Here is a 21,699-nt window from a genome sequence, read left to right as displayed (position 1 = left end):
TAAAACTGATTACTTTATTTACAAATTGTTACCTAATCACTTTTTCTCGTCGACTGGCACCTCCTCGGCAGCAGGGGGCGCATTCCTGAAGTTGGGGAACTGCTCCCAGGGGGCCGATAGTTCAAATTTCCGGAACTCTTGAGCCAACTCAAGTGGTTCAACCACCACCCGTTTTTTCTCATCATCATACCTCACCTACGAAAACAATAAGAAAAAAATCATTTTCCCCCAAATAGTACCTCGACGTAGCCGCTCAAGGGGAAGTCCTTCCTGAAGGGGTGTCCCTCGAACCCGTAATCGGTGAGAATCCGCCTCAAATCGGGGTGATTGGCGAAAAACACCCCATACATGTCCCAGATCTCGCGCTCGTACCAATTGGCCCCCTTGTAGATGTCGCAGGCGGAGTCAAGGGGGGTCAACTCGTCGGTGTACGTCTTGACTCTAATCCGCGAGTTGAAACGCAAAGACAGGAGGTTGTAGATGACCTCGAAGCGGTACTCGCGACTGGGGACATCCATCCCTGCGATGTCTGTTATGTTGGCGAACTGGGCATTGTGGTGGTCTTTGAGGAACTGCAACACGGGGAGCACCCCTTCGGGGACTATCAACAGCTCGAGCTCGTCCCCGGCCGTGATTTGGACCTTCTGGATGTATTTTGGGAGACAATCAGCGCAGTATTTTCCAAAGTCTTTCAACTGACTTCGGGCCAAAAGGTCCGGCTTTCTGACAGTGGCTACAAAAAACTAGTTTTATTGAGTTTAAGTCAAGGCTAGGAACCTACGTCGGGTCTCCTCAGCGGGGGCTGCTTCCGAATGTTTGAATCTGATGGCAGTTGCACAAACTGAAAAAAAACAAGTCAGTTAACGATAACATAAAAGTCAGTTTTTTACCCCCATTGCGGGCCACGGGTGACCGCAAAGTCCTTGTAAATTGTCTCAAAAGGGAAGCCATCGTTTCTATTTATTTGTTACCTAATAACTTCCCTAACCTCAAACTGTCAAAATTCACGGCCACCTAAAATCGATTTTTTTACTCGGCGGAAGGAGAAAAATTTAAAAAAAAATGTTTTTTTTTTTTTCAAAAATTGGACCAAAACATGAAATAAGAACACAAACAATATCACAAATGTTTCATATGTGTCTGTGATATAATAATATTATTAAAATTGCTTTCAATGGAATTAATAAAATCGGTCAAAAAAACATGTGGTTACCTGTCATTTCGAGTAATGCCGATTTTTAACTTTAATAAATAAAAACAGCTTTTAATTCTATAATTGACACCAATTACGGATTGTGTGCAAGATTCTTGATTAATTTTAGCCCCTTGTTGGTTTCTTTCGAAAATTAACAAATTCGGTCATGCCGTCATTCGTACGCAATGCCAATCTTTGTAATAAAATCAATAATTTTAATTAAAACAGCCTTTATTTACACAATTGCCACCAATTAGAGACTGTAGCCAAGATTCTTGACCCACTTGAGCCCCTTCTTGGTGTCCTCAAGTGGTTTGTACTCCAACCCGACCCAGTCATTGTACCCCAAAGACTCCAAAGTTTCTAGTACATAAACGTAGTTTAGTTCCCCCGGAGTGTCCGGTTCGTTCCTATTGGGCACTTGTGCAATTTGTACATGCCCGATATAGCCCCCCAATTCCTTAATATTGTTAGTAACATTCCCCCTGATATGTTGCAAATGGAAAACATCCAACATGATCCTCAAGTTGGGACTATTGATGTTCTTCACCACATTTAGAGCTAAAAAACACGTTTTAAATCCCCCTTTGCTTTATTGAAGCCCCCTCAAACCTCTATCGTAACAATTGAGATAGTAATTGGGGACCGAATATTTATTTATTGGCTCAATCAACCCAATTATATTCTCCTTCTCCAACAACTTTGTCGCATATTTTAAATTCGTTTCGTAAACGGAATGATGAGCGTCAGTCACTTCGGGGACTTTCCCGGCCATAATGTGGATTTTTGAGGCCCCGAGACTTTTAGCAAAACTGATGGTTTTGGCAATACTGTCTTTAAACTCCTGTTCTTTCCCGGGGATTGCTGCAAAACCGAGTTCGCCCTTCGTTACGTCACCGGTGTAGGTGTTAATGAGGACTTGGTGGATGTCAGCCGAGGTTTTTGCATCAACGACCTGTTTTTCGGTGAAATTGAAGGGGAAGCCGGTCTCAACGGCCCCAAAACCGGCCTCTTTGGCCAATCTGTAGCGCTCCAAGAAGGGCCGCTCGGTGAACATGAAGGACAAATTCGCACAGAACTTCATCATGACCTAAGAAATGAAAACTTATCAAAAGTGATAAAGCTGCGCTTACATGAAAAGATAACGCAAAACGCAACAACAAACATAATCAGCAAACTTTTAACATCAATTAGAGGACAAATAATCTCCATATGGCCAAATAATGGGTTCAGGGAAACATTTTATCTCAGGAATAAAAACCAATGTTTTTTACAATTCAGTCAGTAGAAAAAATCCAGTGTGTGACAATGGAAACCAAGACCTTCTTCTGGTACTTCAGACCCATCGCTCTAATCTGTAAAGTGTTGGGGATATTCCCCTTGCAAAACCTCAGGACGAGCAACCCTGCGGAGCTCCGGGCCCCCATCCGAAGTTTCGCCCACTTGTACAGTTTCGCTATTTTCGGGTTCAACATTTACATGATTTGGTTCTTTAGTGGTTTCATGTTTGCAATTCAAAATTCCTTCTATTTGTTCATTGTTGTCTACGTCATGATTTTCCGGTCAATTTTCTGCTTCGTTTTTTGTGCCAGCCATTCGAAGAAGTTGCCCAAATTGATCCTCCTCTTGGACCTTTTCGACCGGAAGAAGCGCCCCATTTTAGTTGATCAATCGTCGTACTGTTTCCGCTCCTTGTTCACTTGGACGCTTCTCCCGGTCGTTGTGGGGGCTGTCGCAATTGCCCTGTCTTTCTACGAGTCCGCGAACGTGGTCTTGGAGACTATGCCCCCGGAGTTGAGCGTTTTGCACACGAACTTGTCGGCGGTTTTCTTCGGGAGTTTGGGGACCTGGCAGGTGGCGCCCCTCCTCCTCTACATCTACTTCGCCTCGAGAATCGCGTGCAATTACCGGATTTTGAACAAAACCATCAAAAGACAATTCCATGGAAGTTTCTTGTCTGAAGTAAAATACTCGGATGAGTCTCGTGCAACTTTGGAATATCTCCGCCAAATGCACAATTTGCTCACCAAAGCCGTGGAGGAGATGGGGAAATGCTACGGGAATTTCATGGCAATTGACCAATTCTGTCTCATTGTGATGGTCATTGCGAATATTTGTACTTTTATCAACGATAGGACACACGAAATCCACTTGTTGGCCATCACAGTTTTCAATTTTTTGGTCGTGGTTTGGGTTCTTGTGATTTCAAACGAAATTAAGGAAGCGGTAAGTGTGACAACTCGATTTTTTGACACTACTTGGTTTTCAGGGAAACAAAGTAATCTACGTCTTGCGTGCCATTGTTTTATCACGCGTTGATGACCCCACCCGAATCGAGGTGAGTCAATCGCTACATACAACATTTTTTCTACAATTTTTCCAGATTCAAACATTTATGATGCAAATTGCGGCCCAACCAGTCGAGGTTTCAGCAGCCGGTTATTTCATCATCGATAAACGTCAAATCCCATCGGTGAGTAACAAATTTCATAAAAATAGAATCTTTTTATTAACTTTATACAAACGCCGAATTGTACATAAATTAAATGCTATCTACAATGAAATAAAAAATTTACAAAAAGGAGTTCGTTGAAGCACTCGGTGTTAGCTTGGTCGAGTTAAACATGAAAACAACTAGTCGCTAATTTGTTACTATTGGCAGTAAAAGAGCTACTTCTAATTCTAACATATCAAAGAAATTTAAAAGTTGACAACGTCACATTTTTATAGTCAAATGTCATTAATTCAGTGTTGCCAACTTAATTCAAAGTGATGTTTGTACTATTAATGCTAATTCTACACTGTGGACAATCTCCGACACTGCATRAAATTTATCAAGCGTTTGCACAATTTCCGTTTTTTCGGTTTGGGTCGATACAAACGCAGCCAATAACAAAAAACAAGAACAGATAGTAACACTAGTATGGTTAGTGTGACATTAAAATTCTCTGTTTTATAATGAACTGAATTGATTTGTTTATTTCGCCAACTCCATAAATCGGCTTCTTCATTGTTTTCATGTCCCGATGCATCTGAAATGATCAATCTAACATTAATGAGAGATTTGTTCTTCTTAAATTATCAATAATCGAAATTATTCTTACCTTTAATAATATTCTCGATATTTAAAGTGGGTAAAGCAACGTCTTCCATTAAGGAGAGTAGTTTTTGCGACTGATATAGATTGGAAGGTGCTGAAACATTCAATGGAATTGGGTGTGAAAAGACCAAGTGTGGGCATTGCGGTAAAGGCCTAGTGTGTGATTCCCCTAAATTCCCCTCTAAAACTTTCGAATATCTATACAGTCGATTTCCTTCCATTCGGACCGGAACTTCCGTATCCACAACATCCTCCCAATCCGTCAATTGGTTGTCTTTGAAAATCGACGGTAAATGCGATGTCGAAGTATATTCCAACATGGCGTCCAACATCCAATAACACGCCGCCTCCAAATGACTAGCATCTATACAATTCGAGTCACCGTAAATTATAATCCTTCCACTTTTCTCCCCCGACTTGGTTTGCAACATTCCCAAAACAGGAATTTTGTATTTCTTATTCGCTACGTTCGTCTCGCCCAACATCTGTGATCCTTGATCGTGCAAATTCGCCGATACTACAATCCCCTCATTGGGGAACTTCCTAATACTGGTACCAGAGGCGTAATACATATCATGATCGTTCAATTTAAAATTCCCCTCAAAGACTCTATCCCCAAACTCGATCCCCCACGACGCGAACAAATCGTTCAATGCCGGAATGTTGGCACCACCGGTGTCTGGCATCCACCATTGGCGCGTATTCTCATCGTAAAACTTCACTTTTTTCATCATTGTCACATTATACCAATCGGCGAAAACAATCACGGAAAGACCCGAATCCACATCGCGTTTCAATTTTGCTATCTCCTCGGGGAAGTACTCCTCTTCGGGATCAACAATCAGCAAGGTACCATAATGGGAGGCGTCGAAACAGGTGAATGGTGATCCTAGTACCTCAATATAGTACCCTGAGTTTCTTAAATTCTGGTACATGTCCTTGAAATTGGTATGGATGTGGTCACCGTTCCAATCCAAAGGGTCATTCTTCACTTTTAAGTTGTCTCGAGGGAAGTACCCAGGTGGGTACCGCAAATTGTGGTATTGGTCCCATAGGATCCTCTTGTGTCTCGGAGGTGTCGGTATTATTTTAGCCCTAATTGGAAGAGTAACAGTGCTTTGTCTGGGTTCCTTCTCACCTGGCCCTGGGGGCGACTCCACAGTGACTGTAATGTGACCATGAGCCAACCCCTCGTAATTTGCCCCATCTGCTGAAACGGACAGACTAACAGCCATCCACCCCGACCATGGCCATAACAACTCCGAATGTGAAATGGCAATATCGAGCATTTGCCCATGTTGGGGCGTATATGGGTGCCATTGTGGTTTACTCACAATCACCCCCGATACCCCAAGACCATTCAAAATTGTTACGTTAACAATGACGGGGAGAGAACCGTAATAGAGGGGTTGGGTGCAATATGGCCACATGTAGGGACACTCACTAAGGTCAATGTAACTGGGACTGAGACTAGCCTATAACACACCCGTGTAACATACCCATTTTTTTTCAAGTGTGTAATACACACCTGAGGTTTGTAACTACTCAAAATTTGATAGGCTTTCATGAGATTGAGTTTGCCGTGTCCTTGTTCGAACATATTGACCCCGGGGAGCCTCCTTGCCGAGGCCATTAGGGCTTGCTTAATACTAGCGGGGTTAATATCATCACCGCGATGCAAAACACCACTTGCTAGCAATGTTACAGCCCCGGCCACAACAGGAGACGCCACACTAGTCCCCGACAAAACCCTACAGCCCCCTTTTATGTTCGACCCTCGGACGGCCGACCCATAAGTCACTATATCTGGTTTCACTCTCCCATACCCTAAAACGAGTAACTTGCTCAGTTTTTTCCCCCTTTAAAGTTGGGATTTCCTCCACCTTGAGGCAACTCCCATGTGGTCATCCCCCGTGATGAGAATTTAGCAATCTGGTCCTCGAAATTAATCCCTCCGACTCCTATAACATCCATTTGATCGGCAGGATTATTCAAGGTACCATACAAAGGACCATCGTTTCCTATAGCCGAGACCATAACCACCCGATTCGCAGTCAACTCCCATACTTTATCGACGAAAGGATGGTCCTTGAAATCGGGCCCCCCAATACTCAAATTCAAAACGTTGATTTTCTTCAAGATGGCGTAGTTGAAAGCATCGAGGAACCACGAAGTGTACGAAACTTGGTTATTGGTGAAGACCCGGAAAATGTGGAGTTCGGAGTCGGGGGCAAAGCCCAAACACTCCTTACTCGAGGCTATCACCCCTGCGACAAACGTCCCATGGCCGAGACCATCATCAAACGTCTTCTCATTGGTCCAATTCGTCCGTTCTTTGATTTTGCGGAAATGTGGGTGCGTTTTGGAGAGTCCCGTGTCGAAAATCGCCACTTTGATCCCTTTCCCCGTCACCCCCATGTTCCATAAAGAGTCGGCTTGGAGGACTGAGGTTATCTGGCGAGGTATAGCCCTCAAGAGACGGCGACTTGTGTGTCGACCGGTCGCTTGCCAGAACTGGTTTTTCGAGAGACTGCTCCTCCCGCGTCTTATGTAATTCTCATTGACGAATTTGAGGGTGCGGAGGACCATTCGTTGGGCCGTGACGGTCTTCACCGAAGGGTGGTTACTCAAAGCGTTCAACCCTGCGTTCTTATCAGTGTCTTCAAGTACCACAACATCGAAATCACTCGGATAGTCACTGGCGGGGTTCTCGCGGGATAAAATCTTCCATTTTTTGACCCCGGAGGTGTTAAGGGCCGTGTTAATGTACCCGGCCCGTGCCTGGTTCTTGTAGTAGCCATTGAACATAACAATGTATTCATTTTCGACTACTTTCGAACTGTAATCGATTTCTACATGATCGGTAGTCAGGTTGCAACACAAGGGCGATTCCAGGTTGTCCTCGGGGGGGATTTCATTGTTGATCAGTTCGACACTCCCAAGGGAAAGTAGAGTGAGGAAAAGGCGAAGCATTTTCGTTAAGGCTATACCACTTTCGCTTCTTTCGAATCATTTTCGGGCCTCATTACAGCACATGGTCAGGAAGGGCTACAACAAAGTTAGCATTTTATCACTTTTAACACACAAAAGAGAATCAAGGAATTGTGACAACGACAAGTGACAGAAAGGTTCGCGGTTTTTGGACTTCGTAGCGTCGCGCATACCGGATAAAGGCCGGTTTACGTGATGCGTTACGGTAAAAATTTCTTGAAACTTGAAATATTTGGCTACTTATATTTTTTTTTATCTATTGTAAATAATAATATTAAAACAAAATGTTGATTTGTAAAATAAATGTTTGGCGACTTTATATTATTGTCAAATTGACAACAGTAACTGCCAACTGGTGAAAAACAAAATGTCAAATGAAATATACATTATTTCAAATGAAAAGAACAGCGCAAGATGTACAGTGTTTAATATTTATGTTATTTATACGGCGTATTTTTTTTATTCGAAAGATACAAAATTAAAATTTCGGGCAGTATTTTTCTGTCACTTTAAAAAGTTCTTGTTAATTAAATGTCTTAGGAAATTTATTAATTGGACTAAGTGAATTTAAATCATCGCTTTGATCTGCTGCCTACCTATGCCTATGCCACAAATTACTATTTTTGAAAGTAAATAAGTCAAAATGACATAAACATGACAAGAGTAAAAAAATGAGGTTATTAATGTAAGGGTTGTTTTAGAGTGTACATTATGAAAATGACAACACTGCCCGAATTTTTAATTCCGCAACTATACATTATTTATAAACAATTTTTGTATCGGCCTTGTTTTAAAGTAAAAAAAAGAAAGTAGATGCCATTTAATATTATTGTTTCTGAAATAGCGTTAAAAAATTTTTAGATTTTACTTTCTTTATGTAAGATGTTTATGTTAGTTAACAATAGTGTAATTACCTAATTATTAATTATTAAACAAAAAAATAAAGACTGAAACAATCGTTTTATATACATTTTTTACAACAAATTTTCGAATTGTCTTCCGTTTTCTTAAATATACACAGCCAAATACAAACAAAAAATTCAATTTGATAGCAAAATAGCATAAAAAAACTCGTGCCTTGTAACACTCGCCATTGCGTGGCTCGCGTTACAAACCACTTGTATCACAAAGAGAATGTTTGTAACATTTGTTTTTTTAACATACTATTATAACAGTTCTTTTATAACAACACAATAACAATATAAAAATGACATTTAAAATGAAAGAAACTGTCATTGTTATTGACAATTGTAAATGTGAATAGAAAAACTAGAATAAATTATGTTTTTTATAATAAAAATTCTATCAATAAATCTCTGAAACCACGCCACAAGTAATAAACCTTCAAACACGAATAATGAGTTTATCTATTGACTTAAAAACAATTTAGTAGACAAAATTTGGACCACTTGTATAAGAAATAAAGAAAAAAATTTGCTAATTTTCTTGAAAACATCTACGTTTCTATGGCAATGATCATTTCTTGCTATTTTTTTTCATAGATACAGACTGGAAGATGTAAAGAAATCCACATTACCGACACTACCAAAAGTATTATTTTAACTAATAATGAATATAAACAGTCGAATTATATTTATAATAATTGATAAATTGACCCTTTTTGACGTCCTCTGAGTCAATTGACGCAATTCTTACGTAAAACGAGTTGTTTTTGCTCAAATTTTTATTATAAAAATATGTACAAATAAATTATTATAAATAATAGAGTGTATTATAAGACTAGTCCCTGGATGCCAATTTGCGCTTCAAAATAGTAGTTTTTTTCCAGGTGTTGTCCTCAATCGCCACATACCTCGTCGTCTCGCTCCAATTCATCCAAGAGGGAGAAAGTGAGTTGGCAATAAAAAAAATATTTTTGCAAACCATCGTTTTCAGGACAAGGAAGCACCACAAACTGCACCTTTGTTTGACTCTATTCTGCATTATCCTCTGTTACTAGATTGAAATTATCATCCAAAAGTACCCAATATGTGGTAACCGGCTTTTTTCGTCCTTTCACCTCAACTTTCCCTCGACATTCGCACTTATATTTGAAGCTTTTGATGATTTCGGCCGTCGGCTTAAGCACTTGGATGCAGTTTTCAAGCCCGGTGGTGTCCATTCGAGAGGCCATGTTCACCGGATCACCCCATATGTCGTAGAAGGGTTTTTTCGAACCCACTACACCGGCGGCGATGTAACCATGAGATATTCCTATCAAATAAATAAGCTAATATATTTTTTTTTATTTTCTTTTACCTATTCGGAGTTTCATTTCTTGTGACATTTCATGGTTGAGTTTTTTCAAAGTTTGCATCAAATGAGTGGCGAATTTCAACAAGGAGATCACAGTGTGGTCTCGGTGGTCCTTTTCGATGTTGACGGTGTCGCCCAAGCCCGGGGCGAGACCGCAAGCCGCCATATAGGTCCATTTAGCAACTTTGATCTTCTCGATAGGGCGGCCGTAATTGTTTTGTCTCAATAACTAAAAAATTGCAGTTGTAAACAGGAGAGTTTGAATGGACGATACGAGCCGCGTAGCGGCGAGTTGAAAAACAACACTTGAATTGTTAGTCTTTGAATTTTTCTTAGAAAAATCAACAAAATTCGGGTGATGATAATAATAATAATCTCTTTTACTGTTATACTCTTTCTTATTTGCTCTTGTGTGTGCACTTCTTTTAAATATATAACTTATGTGCCCGCCATCTTTTGACAGTTATTTGAATTGTATTAACACAGGATAGATACACAAAATTTTTCAAAAATTTATTTTTTGCATTTACAACGTTTTTGTACTTTTCTAAGTCTCTTGAACCCTCAAATGGTTCAATTTTGAGGTTTTTAATTTTCACATATATTTTTTATTTTATTTCACTCGTCTTTACAACGTTTTAACACTTTTCTGGGTTATTTGCACTCCTATTAGTGCATTTGGAACAATTTTAAAATTTTTTTTTTTTTCAATTCTTGGCAAAATTTTGATCGATTTAATTTTCTAATGTGAAAAGTTCAGTTTGTTCATGTTTGTAGAAAAATATGATTCTTGAAACAGAAAAGAACGTTTTATCTCTTTCTTGTTTCAAAACTAGTTGTTTTATAAATAATGTTTATATTTATATTAAATAAATTTTTAAATTTAACTTTTGTTCCCACTTCTTAAGTTTGTTTGGTGTAACTCTGTCTTCAGTGTAAAAGCTAATCCAGCAACAAAATTCACACTTCCTGGTTTATTACTATTTCTGTTCTATACAGGGTGTTAAAAAAATTGTAAAATATGTAAGGGGGTAACAGTATAGACTAAAATAAACAAAAAAGTTTTAATAAACATGGGTCCGCAAGTAACTGTTTCGGAGATATGAAAGATTATTTGTTTTTTGAAATATTTATTTGCAATGTGTTCAAACAAAATAGAGAAGAAGCTTCTAACAAAAATATTCACATTTGATATGTTTATTAAGACTTTTTTGTTTATTTTTGTTCATACTATTACCTCCTTAAATATTTTACACCCTGTATATTAAAAAAATCATAGTTTTTACATTTTCAAAAACTTTTTTGTAAAATTACATTTTTTGAGATAATATTTTTAAGCAATAAACTTTGTGGTCTATAGAAAAAACAAAACAGTAGATAAATGTCATTTTACATTTTTTTATAATGAAAAAATCATTTATAATGCACAAACTACAAGTTTCACTGTAATTTAATTCAGTTTCTTACATTAAAAAATTGTAGCATTTTACATTTAAAAAAATATGTAAAAATACATTAACGATGAGAGGCATTTTACTTTATATTTTTAAGCACTTAACTTTGTGGTCTATAATAACACAAGACCAGATAAATGTCATTTTACACTTTTTAGGGAACATTACATTAAATAATGTTAAAATTAATTGTAAAATTGCACGGAAATGTGTTAAAAAATGTGAAACTGTAAGTTTCACTGTAATGTAATTCTATTTCTGATATTAAAACGTCGTAGTCTTTTACATTTTAAAAAAATTTAATGTAAAATTACATTAACATTAAGAGGCATTTTACGAGTACTTTAGATTTTTGAGATAATTTTTTTTAACAATAAACTTTGTGGTCCATGGAAAATTATAAAAGAGTAAATTAATCTCATTTGATATTTTCTTGATACAAGGAAAAGTAAATGTAATATAGTACTTATTATTACAAAATTGTAGATTTAAATTTTTTTTAGTTGATTATTTAAAATTACACCAACAGTTAAGAAAAAAGTTTAATTTTTTGTTTGTGGAATTAATCATTTTCAGTGATAAATTTTATGAACCCAACAATGTAATAATTATTAGCAAAATTACATTAACTATTTGTTTGATTGTAATGTAATTTCAAAATTATTGTCTACTACAAAATTGTAGTTTTCCAGTTTTTATGTTTGAGAGAAACGAATATGTAAAAATTAAAAAATGAAATAAAATATCGTAAGGTTTTATATTTTTTAAAATTATTGTGTAAAATTACATCAACAGTAGAAACAAGCTTTTTTTTTAAATATCCATTAGACTGAAATAGACTTTATGGTTCTTAGAAAATTTTAAAAAAAATCGGTTGTCATTTTATTCATTTTCTGGAAAAATTACACATTTATGCCTAATCGGGAAATGGTCTTTTCATGTCACCATTGTCACCAACATTAAAACATAAAATGCACTAGACTGTTAACGCACTTAAACGAGTTCTTAGCTTAGAGTAAAAAAAATAAAAATGAGGGTAGTACCTACCAAGTCGAATTCGCTGATAACTGAGCTCATTTTCTCCAAAAACCCCTGCCCCATCTCCTCGACCGAAAAATTCGTTATTGAGGCAAACATAACAGCGGCCTCGTTGTAGTACTCGTGGTAGACCTCCTCGGAGGAGTGTCTATTGACATTCAGGTAAAGTTCGGCTAAAACAGCGATTATAAAATGGGGGGGAAACCCACAATTGACAGTCATACCAACATGTTTCGGTAAAATATTCTCCAGAAGAATATTATTAACGTGATGGACATAACTGGCTTGTTTCTCTTTTTCGATCAAATTTTTGTACCACAAATGGTCAATTCTGTTCATGTATTCGGTTTGGCGGTCCACGAGATGGAAAATAACCGTCAGGAAGAGCACCCCCATCACATGCGAGACTTGGGGAGGGAGACTCACGTTGAAAGTTTGGCTGTCCTATTTTTTTATTTAATTTTTTTATTTGATTTGTTTAAATTGTTTACCCCATAGAAGGTACCACTGAAATTCAAAATACAGTAGGAGTACACTCCAGCGATCGCAGTGGCGTAGAACAGTTTCAGCCACATGTACATTCGCAGAAACAGGAAACTCATTATTATGGCCAGGGCGCAAGTTTCAGTCATGTGCTGAAACAAAATTTTGAAAAAAATCACACAAACACGGAAAATTATACCCAAGGGATGATACAATGAGTGTCAACATCGCTTTGCAACGTCGCATTTTCCTCCTGACCAATCAACTCAAGAAAATTCGACCTAACATTCGTGTGGTTCACATGCTGAGTCTCAGAGTAACACTCTAACTGAAAAAATCACATTTTCATTTCAAATTTACCCAAATTACCCTCATTACCCATTCAGTCAAGACGCACACACAAAACAAAAGATAAACAGTAGTGTATATCACAACCCGAATCAACGCATTATTAGTCACAAGTTTTGATGCTTCGAGAAAAAAACCCACGGTTTTTGACCTAGGTTTGTCATGGTCGATTTTCGCAAAAAATTTAGCCCACCAGTGATGGGCCCAAGACAGGGGCAAAAAGAAGAAAAGTAAAACCCCAAGAGTCACATAGAAGGGCCATTCGGGCCAATCCCACCTAAAAGTTCAAATTGCGACATCGAGACAGCTGTGACTGTGACAGCCAAATTGCTAGGCAACGCGTACTAGACTCAATCAAGATCAAATTCGTTGCTAAGTAACACGATAAATTTGATCAGTTGCTAGGCAATCAATCAAATTCGTTGCTAAGTAAGCTCAGTGACCTTGACTATCCACAGCAATTTGGGACACATTTTAATTACTTCGAGAGGGTCAAATTCTGCAAAATGAAGACTAAAAGGACAAGTAAGACCTCGCTTAGTAGATAATATTTGAATAAAGGGTCTGGCATTTTGATAAAATCCATTTCAATTTTTAAATCCTTGAATACTAGAAGTAATCGGAACATGTCGCTGGCTTTGAACCATTGCCTGCAAGAATTTTGCAATTTTTGGTTTATTAAAATTCTGCAAACTTACTCATATTTTGACAGTAACATGTTCTCGATTGTGTCCTCAAGCTCCTTATTGGTCTCCTCCAACCTCTCCTTGTACCTCTTGATGTTGTTGTTCATGAAGGCCGTCCTCCGTTTTCGCTCATTGGTGAGTCTGCGATCGGTGGAAAATCTCGTATTTCCACTAGGCCTCCTTTGATACTGCCCCCCCGGGTTGCCACTAATCCTGCGTTCGGTCGAGTTGGGAAAAGTGTGGCGTTTCCCATTGGAAAGCTCATTTTCCGGCTCAAAATTTTCCGAAGCTGAGCGATAATTGCTAATAAGGGAGTAACTACGCGAGTTTTGCATATTTTTAACATCATTGGGGACGATACTGGTCCTTTTAACGAATATGGACGGCCGTGGGACACTTCCGGTGTTGGCGATGGGCTCCTTGACCGGAAGCGCGACCGGAGCGCTCTGAGGGGCTATCAGGTAAGTCCGGGCACCGTTTACGATCTTCTTCGATGTTGTGATTTGGTAGGGTTTCCGTAAAAGAGTTTTAGTTTCTTTAGTCACGTGAACCATCCTTAAAAAATAGTTTTAGTATAGGCAACCAAACATACAAAACTAGAATAACAATACCCTGCGCTTCCTTCCGTTTCCATTTTGTTGGCGATGTCGACATCCTTGGACCAGATGTCGTATTGCCACTTGATGTTTCCAATGATTCCGCAACTGATGCTCCCACTGTGGACCCCAATTCGCATATTTATGTTCAGTTTTTTCCTCTCTCTTATATCGCCAATGATTGCGATCATTTTTAGTCCCAAATCGACGCAAGCTTCGGCGTGGTTTGGGGCCGGGTCGGGGGGTAGTCCAGCCACACAGTAGTAACAATCACCCAAAAATTTGATTCTTAGAACTTTGAGCTGTTCAGAGGCGTCATCAAAACGCCCAAATAGCTCGTTTAAAACGTCCAATAAGTCTGTGACGCTTAATTCCGTCGTCATTGCCGTGTAATTGACAATGTCGGCGAATAGAATGCTCACATTCGGGTGCTCCTCCACGTAAATGTCACTAAAATAGTGTATTAAGATACGAATGACAGCTATTCAAGTAAGGGTTTGAAATTTTGACAGGAGCCGCGTACCGGCGAGTGGGGAAACAAACCATTGCTTGAATAGCCTTTTTTTCTATTTTGCGCTTTTTATGTTGTTTTTATGAAAAAAAAAATAAAATTTAGGGAATTTTACCCCAGTTGGTGAAAAAAATTTCAAAATAGATAAATGTCACATTTATTACACATTTAATGTTTACATTTTTTTAGAGAAAATTACATCAAATAATGTAAAAAAAAATATGTATTTGTAAAATTGCACAGAAATAATAAATACACAAACTGTAAGTTTCACTGTAATGTAATTTTGTTTCTTTTATCAAAAAATAATAAACTTTGTGGTCTACAGAAAATAACAAAGAGTAGGTAAATGTCATTTTACATTTTTTTGGTAAAAATACATCAAGTAATGTAAAAATAATTTGTAAACTTGCACTGAAATATGTTAATTACACAAACTGTAAGTTTAATGTAATATAATTATTCTGTTTCTATTATTTAAATATCGTCGCTTTTTACATTTTTAAAACACTTTTTTGTAAAATTACATTTACCATGAGACGCATTTTATATTTTTTTGGAGGGAAAATTACATCAAATAATGTAAAAAATTATGTATTTGTAAAATTGCACAGAAATGTTAAATAAACAAACTGTAACTTTCAATGTAATTCTGTTTCTTTTATTAAAAAATTCTTCTTATTTTTTTTTAATTTTTTTGTAAAATTACAATTACAATTAAAAGCATTTTACTTTATATTTTTAGATAATATTTTTAAGTAATAAATTTTCTGGTCTGCAGAAAATAACAATCGAATGGATAAATGTCATTTTCAATTTTTTAGGAAAAATTACATCAAATACTGTAAAAATTAATTTGTAAAATTGTACTGAAATACGTTAAAACACAAACTGTAAATTTCACTGTAATGTAATTCTGTTTCCACTATCAAAAATCGTAGCATTTTACATTGTTTAAAACTTTTTTGTAAAATTACATTTACAGTAAAACGCATTTTACTTTATATTTTTTTGGATAATATTTTTGAACAATAAAAGAAAAAAAAGAGTAAATAAATGTCATTTTATATTTTCATTTTTAAATTTGATTGTGTAAAATTAAATCAACAGTAACCATACAATTTTTACGTTTGGGAGAATATTCCTGAAATCATACCTAAACTTTTTAGTCTAATAAAAATTCTAGAATAGTTAGTTTTTAACATTTTTAAAATTGATTGTGTAAAATTACACCAATAGTAAAAAGAAAAGTTTTACTTTCTGTTTGAGAAATTATTCATTTTAAATAATAAATTTTACCCACCCAACAACAATTATTACCAAAATTACATTAAAATAAGCTAAATGTCCAAGATTATAATGTAATTATCTGCTACAAAATTATAGCTTTCTATTTTTTATGTTTGAGAGAACTGAATATGTGAAAATAACACTGCAATTTCGTCTCTGTTGTTATAAAATCTGAAGGTTTTAAGTTTTTTAAAATTATTGTGTAAAATTATATCAACAGTAGAAAGAAGCTTTTTACTTTTTTTAAATATTCGTTAAACTAAAATAGATTCTTAGAAAATTTCAGAAAAGTGGGTTAATGTCATTATTTAACACTTTTTCTGAGAAAATAAATTCTAAAAGTTTCACATTCGAGCAATTGGTAACCAAATTACGGCATTGTCACCAACATTAAAACATAAAACACACTAAGTCTAGTTAACAGTCGTTAATGCACCCAAACGAGTTCGTTAATAGCCTTATCAGACGCAAAATAGAAAAAAATTTTAATATCGACATACTCAAATGGTTTCCATTTAACACAGTTGCCCCGCACTTCATTAATTTTAATAAAGTCGACTAGAGTTTTCTTCACTTTTGCTATAATATGTTGGGGGATAATACTAGACAAGAGATGGTTCTAAAACAAATTTTGAAAAAAAAATAATTCCTTTGGTCGTAGACCCACCTCTTGTTCCTCCTCAAATTTCAGCTGGTGAGTGGATTCGACGCAAGATCTGCGATCGAGGAAACTCCTCCTGAACACAATTTCGTTCATGTAACGAAAATAAATCCCGAGACTGTTAGTGCAAACCAAATAAATGCTATCAGAGCCGAGCTGTAAAAATTATTAAGTGATGTCTGGTTGATAAGATAAAAGTCACTCACTCTCTGGAGGAGTCTATCGTGGTCCTCGTACGTCACTAGAATCAGCGTGACTAGATGGAAAATTGATACAAAAATGCCCAAAGCAATCGCAACAATATTGTTATGGATGTTGAGGAAAATGTAGTTTGAAATGATCAAATAGGTGGTGTAGGCTGGCCGCAACTTGTGGTGCTTGTAGTAAAGAGGGATGAAAAAGTTCATGAAGAAGGTGGTGATGAAAGCGGCCCCGGCGAGAATTGTGAGGAGCTTTGGGTGCGCTTTGACGTATTTGTCGGTGATGATTAAGAGAAGAATTGAGAAGAGTGAGATTAAACCGTAGAGGATCAGATCAGGAATCACTTGATCGGGATTAGACTGAAAAAAAATATGTTTTTTTAATTATGTTTTTTATTGCGTTTTTGGATTATTCAAGTGATTTCGAGAGAGTTTTTTCAGACTTCACTATACCTAAATTTAATCGTTTTTGAACTATTTAGACTTTATTGAAATTTTTGGAATTTGCATCCTCTTTAAAAATCGATAACTCTACCATTTTTATGCGTATTTATAATTGGAAAAATAATTAACAAACCTCCAAAATTTAAGGTTACGTTTGAGAAACTTCAAATACTCGTAACTGATTTTTTTCAATTGAAAGGCCCCATTTTTTTTTCCACTAAATGAAAGAGAATTTAATTCTGTATCGATCTGTATCAATATTCCCTATAAGTAAATTTAATGTTTTTTTTTATTTTAACTTTTTTTTTAATAGAAGAAATTCATTACTATCCATCATAGTTTTCGCATAGTTTGCCATGGAAATATTTCTCACTAAAAAAATGCCAATTTTTTTTTACAATTGAAGGGGTGAGTGGATAAAGGTGTTATGTAACATTTTTTTGAAAACTGGTATTTTCTTTTAAAACAATTTTTTTCGCAATATTCTTTTATTGAAAAAGACTTTTAAGAGTTGGTTTCTATTAGGAATGAAATTACCAAATGCTAAAAACGTTATGTACAACTTGGATTGTTGAATAAACAGTGGATCAAGGTGTTAAAATATGTTTAAATAAATAAATAATATTTTAAAAAAGCACAAATAACAATAGTTTTACTTAATTCAATTACTTTCCGACGTATTGTTGACAAAATTTTACGAAATAACTGCGTTTTTCATTGAAAAATGTTTTAAAGCGCTCGAAAAGAGCATAAATTATGTCGTTTTTTATTTAGTCTGGTATATATATATTAATTTTTTGGTATGTTTTTAGCAAAAATTAAAGAAAAAACTCTCTTTTAGACTTAAAAACGCAACGAAATGTTTGAAAAAAGCAAAAATAACATCATTTTCGAATTAATTATGTGATTTTTCGGCTTATTTTTGACGAAGTTTTGTGCTTTTGATTGAAAAATCTGCTAAAACGTTTGGAAAAGCAACCAGATGATTTTTGTTTCGGCTCAAAAACATGCAAAAATAATTTTAATTTCGTGATAGTTTATTAATTTTTTACCTTATTTTCGACGAAAATTTTCAAAATAATTGCGATTCTGACTAAAAAACGTCCTAAAACGTAAAATGGTATTTTTGAATTTTTTTTTAGCACAATCTAAAAAAGTAAAAATACCATTTTTGAGTAAAAGCGATTTTGACGAAATAGTTTTGTAAATTTTTTATTGAAAAAGGTGTTAAAACGCCCAACAAATCATAAAAAAGATCATTTTCAACCCAATTTGGTAATTGCAATATATTTTAACAGAATCCTTACGAAAAAACGTAATGTAAATAAGCAAAATTCATTATTTTTCACTTAATTTGGTGACTTTTCGGCATTTTTCGGTACTGATAAGGTGGTTGGTAATAAATGTCACAAAGTTTGAAAAATTCGATTTTCGAAGTGTCAAGTCTCGAATATTTTTCGAAATTTTGTTGAAAACAATGCACACCACCTGAAATAAGCAAAATCGCTCAAAACGCCGCTGAAAATCACCATTACCAACCCTAGAAAGTAAATTGCACTAGACTATTTCAGCACCCAAATTGGTGTTGAAATGGCTAATTAAAGCATCGGTTTTGGTATCGAAATAAGCTTTCTTTCAGACACAAAATAAAAAAGAGTGTTTCTTGTGTTGTTTTTGGACTTACTGCGGCTAGTAGTGTTATGAAATGGCTGGTGATGAGGATGATTTGGAGGGATAAAAATTGGGAAAAGTAGCCGTGGCTGATGCGCTGGCCGTATCTGCGGAAGAGTTGGTGGAGCTCCAGGGATTCGAATTGGGCCTGAAATTATGAAACAATGCTTGAATTTTTCAGGAGTAAATAATTTTTAGGGAGTAGCAAGGATTTTACATACTTTTAAATATGAAAGTCGCCATCTTCGTTCATTGTTTGGGTGCTGGATTTGGGTGCTTATTGAAAGGCGGGCTATTGCTTCCGCTGCTGCTGAAAATTCCCCTTCTTCTGCTCCATACATGTTTCCAGTGGCGAATTCATTCACGAAAAAAGACTGTTAAATAACTATTAAAACGTGTTACGTTTCCTGAATTTAGAAAAAAATTAAGTAAATTAATTACAAGAAAATTATTTTTTTTTTGAGAATTTTTTTATTGGTTACTATTAACTCTCAAAATACTTTATTAGGAATACAAAAGCGGGCTTCCAAGTTAAATTTTTTAATGCAAAATTCCAAGTTATAACATTTTACCTTTTTTGTTTGGTTGAATTACAAAAATGATACTAACAAACCATTCGAAATTTAAAATTTAAAATTTAGTAACGAATTGTGCGAAGGTAAAATTTTTTAGAAATTTAAGATTCATAAAAAAACTGGGTTTAAAGATAGAAATTTCAAGGCCTAGAAGCAAAATTCCAAATTATCAAAACAAACTATATATCAAGATACACTAAAAGTTTTTCAGTAGAAGATTCAAGGTCTTAAAAAGAAAAATTTCCAGTTTTTTCGTTTTCTCTAGGCTTCGAAAATTTGAATATCTAAAATTCGAAATCTGAATATCTAAATTATCTAACAAAAATATTTTTTTGCGATCAGTTTGTAAAAATTGTAATTTTTCGAAAGTTAGTGTTTTTAATATTCAAAGAATAGATAAAAACGCTTATAAACTGAAAATTTGATTAAAAACAGCAGATTTTAATGTATCTAGGATTCAAGTTCCAAATTTTAACGCCAAAACCATGCCAATTTTTAGAAATGCAAATTTCAATAAAGGATTCTTAGCTTTAAAATTGGAATTCAAAAAATAATGTTATTAGAGATAGACACATTTTATGACAACTTTAAAATACAAAATTTTTCGTCTTTTTTTTCTAAAGAGAAGAGTAAAGAAATTTCTATTTTTCTCTGTTTCAAAAAATGTTAAAAAAAACTTAAGTAGAATTTGCGATTTTGCGTTCGAATTTTAGTTGAGTTCAATTCTTAATTGATTCAAACTTCATGTTTAGATATCTTTTTTGAAGCATGAAAACATTGTCTTAATTAGATTTAAAAAAAATTTAAATTTACAAAACGTAATTTCTCCTTTGAAACTACTGTGAATAGTATACGAGTAGCTTTTTATTTGTCTGAAAATTCGGAATTTTTTTGAAAGATGAAATTTCAAATCTGAAATTACCTATTTCCAAAAAAGTAACAAGAAGTGTTTTTTCTTCTAACTACTCAAAACTCCAACAAGTAAAAAGTTATAGTACAAAAGCATATTTCAAAAGAAATTTTTAAGTTAAACTTGGAATTTTTTTAAATCTTAAATAAAATAAAGTGAGTACAATTTTGTGTTATTCTACTTTGGAAAACATTTCTCATTAAAAATTTACTAATACTGCTGCATCTCTCTAAACTAAGAAGTAAAAATGGTGTTTTAATAAAATTAAAATAATATTAAAAAAAAATCTTGGTTCGCTTGATGTATTTTTTTGCAAGATTACAAAACGCAATTGATTAAAAATAAAACGAACGGAAATCAGACATGTTTTAAATAATTTTATTATAAAAAGATTAAATGTTTAAAAGGAACAACAAATTGTGAAATTCGAAAACATAAATTATCTTATCTTCGAAAACGGAATTAAGAAGCAACAATAAATATAATAAATGCCGTAAAAACATTATAGTTTTACTTTTGTGCGGTTTTAAAGTCATTATTTTTTTTATTAAAAACAAGATGAGAGATAAAACAGAGGCTTGTGATTTTGAGGGAAAAAAACTGATAGAAATCTACAAAGTTTAACTGTGATTAAGTATTATGATTTCTCGACGAAAATTTCTTTATCACCATTTAAATATTATGTAGATAAAAAAATCTTTCTTGGTAATGTATTTAGATTGGACGATTTTAAGCACTTCTTATTTACACAGGGTGCCCAAAAAGTAGAGCTAGAGAAATTCTTACATAAAAATAATTAAAATCATGAAAGTGGTAAAAAATTAGATGTGGCAACGTTGTCTAATTAATCAAGAGTAAAAATTAATTGTTCTTGCTAGGCAATCAATAAACATTGTTGCCATGACGACATGGAAAATTAAAACAGTGTTGCATGAAACGATTACTCAAAAACTTGAGAAAATAATGAAAATTGAAGTTTGTAGATCAGATTTTGTAAAAAAATTTTTTTTTAAATGTTTGAAATATTACTTACCTGATCTATGCAGTCCACTGTATTGCAAAACTTTTAAAATTATAAAAAACACCAAACATTTTTTAAAACTTTTAAATGACACACGTTATTACAACACTGTTTCGCCATTAGTACTTGTGCAAAATGGAATTATCTCCTTAGGTATGAGCCATAATTTGATAAGCAATCACAAAATCTTGAATCTGAGATAAGATACCTAGGTAATCCATCGGAAACGGAATTCCACCCATTTGTTAAAAAAATGAATCATCACCAAG

General features: G+C 34.9%; 5 protein-coding genes across 10 annotated transcripts; 1 reads left to right on the top strand and 4 right to left on the bottom strand.

Annotated features, from left to right (window-relative positions):
- Positions 1 to 1,130, bottom strand: LOC123014981 (NADH dehydrogenase [ubiquinone] iron-sulfur protein 3, mitochondrial). Its single transcript, XM_044414346.1, has 4 exons — positions 891 to 1,130; positions 782 to 841; positions 240 to 733; positions 1 to 195 (listed from the first exon to the last, which is right to left on the bottom strand). The coding sequence occupies exons 1-4, from the start codon at positions 949 to 951 to the stop codon at positions 37 to 39; spliced, it is 774 nt and encodes a 257-aa protein (XP_044270281.1). The 5' UTR covers positions 952 to 1,130; the 3' UTR covers positions 1 to 36.
- Positions 1,131 to 1,408: 278 nt separating this feature from the next.
- LOC123014980 (putative hydroxypyruvate isomerase) lies at positions 1,409 to 2,865 on the bottom strand. The gene is made up of 2 exons (XM_044414345.1): positions 1,808 to 2,865; positions 1,409 to 1,756 (listed from the first exon to the last, which is right to left on the bottom strand). Exons 1-2 carry the CDS (start codon positions 2,280 to 2,282, stop codon positions 1,449 to 1,451), a joined length of 783 nt encoding a protein of 260 aa, XP_044270280.1. The 5' UTR covers positions 2,283 to 2,865; the 3' UTR covers positions 1,409 to 1,448.
- On the top strand, positions 2,375 to 9,513 carry LOC123014979. Of its 3 annotated transcripts, none has more exons than XM_044414343.1 (4): positions 2,375 to 3,421; positions 3,465 to 3,533; positions 3,579 to 3,668; positions 9,076 to 9,513. In XM_044414343.1, exons 1-4 carry the CDS (start codon positions 2,459 to 2,461, stop codon positions 9,244 to 9,246), a joined length of 1,293 nt encoding a protein of 430 aa, XP_044270278.1. In that variant the 5' UTR covers positions 2,375 to 2,458; the 3' UTR covers positions 9,247 to 9,513. The 3 variants fall into 3 exon arrangements, with proteins under 3 accessions (XP_044270278.1, XP_044270279.1, XP_044270276.1); XM_044414344.1 differs by having other exon boundaries at positions 3,465 to 3,668; positions 9,076 to 9,136; positions 9,183 to 9,513; XM_044414341.1 differs by having other exon boundaries at positions 3,465 to 3,668.
- LOC123014977 (membrane-bound transcription factor site-1 protease) lies at positions 3,686 to 7,439 on the bottom strand. 2 transcript variants are annotated; one of them, XM_044414335.1, is made up of 4 exons: positions 6,179 to 7,439; positions 5,824 to 6,122; positions 4,300 to 5,770; positions 3,686 to 4,227 (listed from the first exon to the last, which is right to left on the bottom strand). In XM_044414335.1, the coding sequence occupies exons 1-4, from the start codon at positions 7,266 to 7,268 to the stop codon at positions 3,992 to 3,994; spliced, it is 3,096 nt and encodes a 1,031-aa protein (XP_044270270.1). In that variant the 5' UTR covers positions 7,269 to 7,439; the 3' UTR covers positions 3,686 to 3,991. The 2 variants fall into 2 exon arrangements, with proteins under 2 accessions (XP_044270270.1, XP_044270271.1); XM_044414336.1 differs by having other exon boundaries at positions 4,089 to 4,241.
- LOC123014976 (adenylyl cyclase X E-like) lies at positions 8,962 to 21,576 on the bottom strand. Of its 3 annotated transcripts, none has more exons than XM_044414332.1 (16): positions 21,443 to 21,576; positions 19,146 to 19,309; positions 18,938 to 19,072; positions 16,816 to 17,169; positions 16,616 to 16,765; positions 16,449 to 16,567; positions 14,163 to 14,597; positions 13,564 to 14,106; positions 13,348 to 13,515; positions 12,896 to 13,142; positions 12,717 to 12,845; positions 12,526 to 12,669; positions 12,259 to 12,478; positions 12,044 to 12,207; positions 9,546 to 9,771; positions 8,962 to 9,500 (listed from the first exon to the last, which is right to left on the bottom strand). In XM_044414332.1, exons 2-16 carry the CDS (start codon positions 19,263 to 19,265, stop codon positions 9,220 to 9,222), a joined length of 3,435 nt encoding a protein of 1,144 aa, XP_044270267.1. In that variant the 5' UTR covers positions 19,266 to 19,309; positions 21,443 to 21,576; the 3' UTR covers positions 8,962 to 9,219. The 3 variants fall into 3 exon arrangements, with proteins under 3 accessions (XP_044270267.1, XP_044270266.1, XP_044270269.1); XM_044414331.1 differs by having other exon boundaries at positions 19,146 to 19,298; positions 21,443 to 21,572; XM_044414334.1 differs by lacking the exons at positions 8,962 to 9,500; positions 9,546 to 9,771 and having other exon boundaries at positions 12,058 to 12,207; positions 12,263 to 12,478; positions 19,146 to 19,298; positions 21,443 to 21,572.
- Positions 21,577 to 21,699: the final 123 nt, after the last annotated feature.

This window comes from Tribolium madens, unplaced genomic scaffold, assembly GCF_015345945.1.
Source record: "Tribolium madens isolate multiple individuals breed KSU strain unplaced genomic scaffold, Tmad_KSU_1.1 Scaffold_97;HRSCAF=244;Tcas5.2_LG3a, whole genome shotgun sequence".
NCBI lineage: Eukaryota > Metazoa > Arthropoda > Insecta > Coleoptera > Tenebrionidae > Tribolium > Tribolium madens.
The sequence above is the reverse complement of the archived record's forward strand: the minus strand, read 5'-3'. Positions and strand labels throughout refer to the sequence as shown.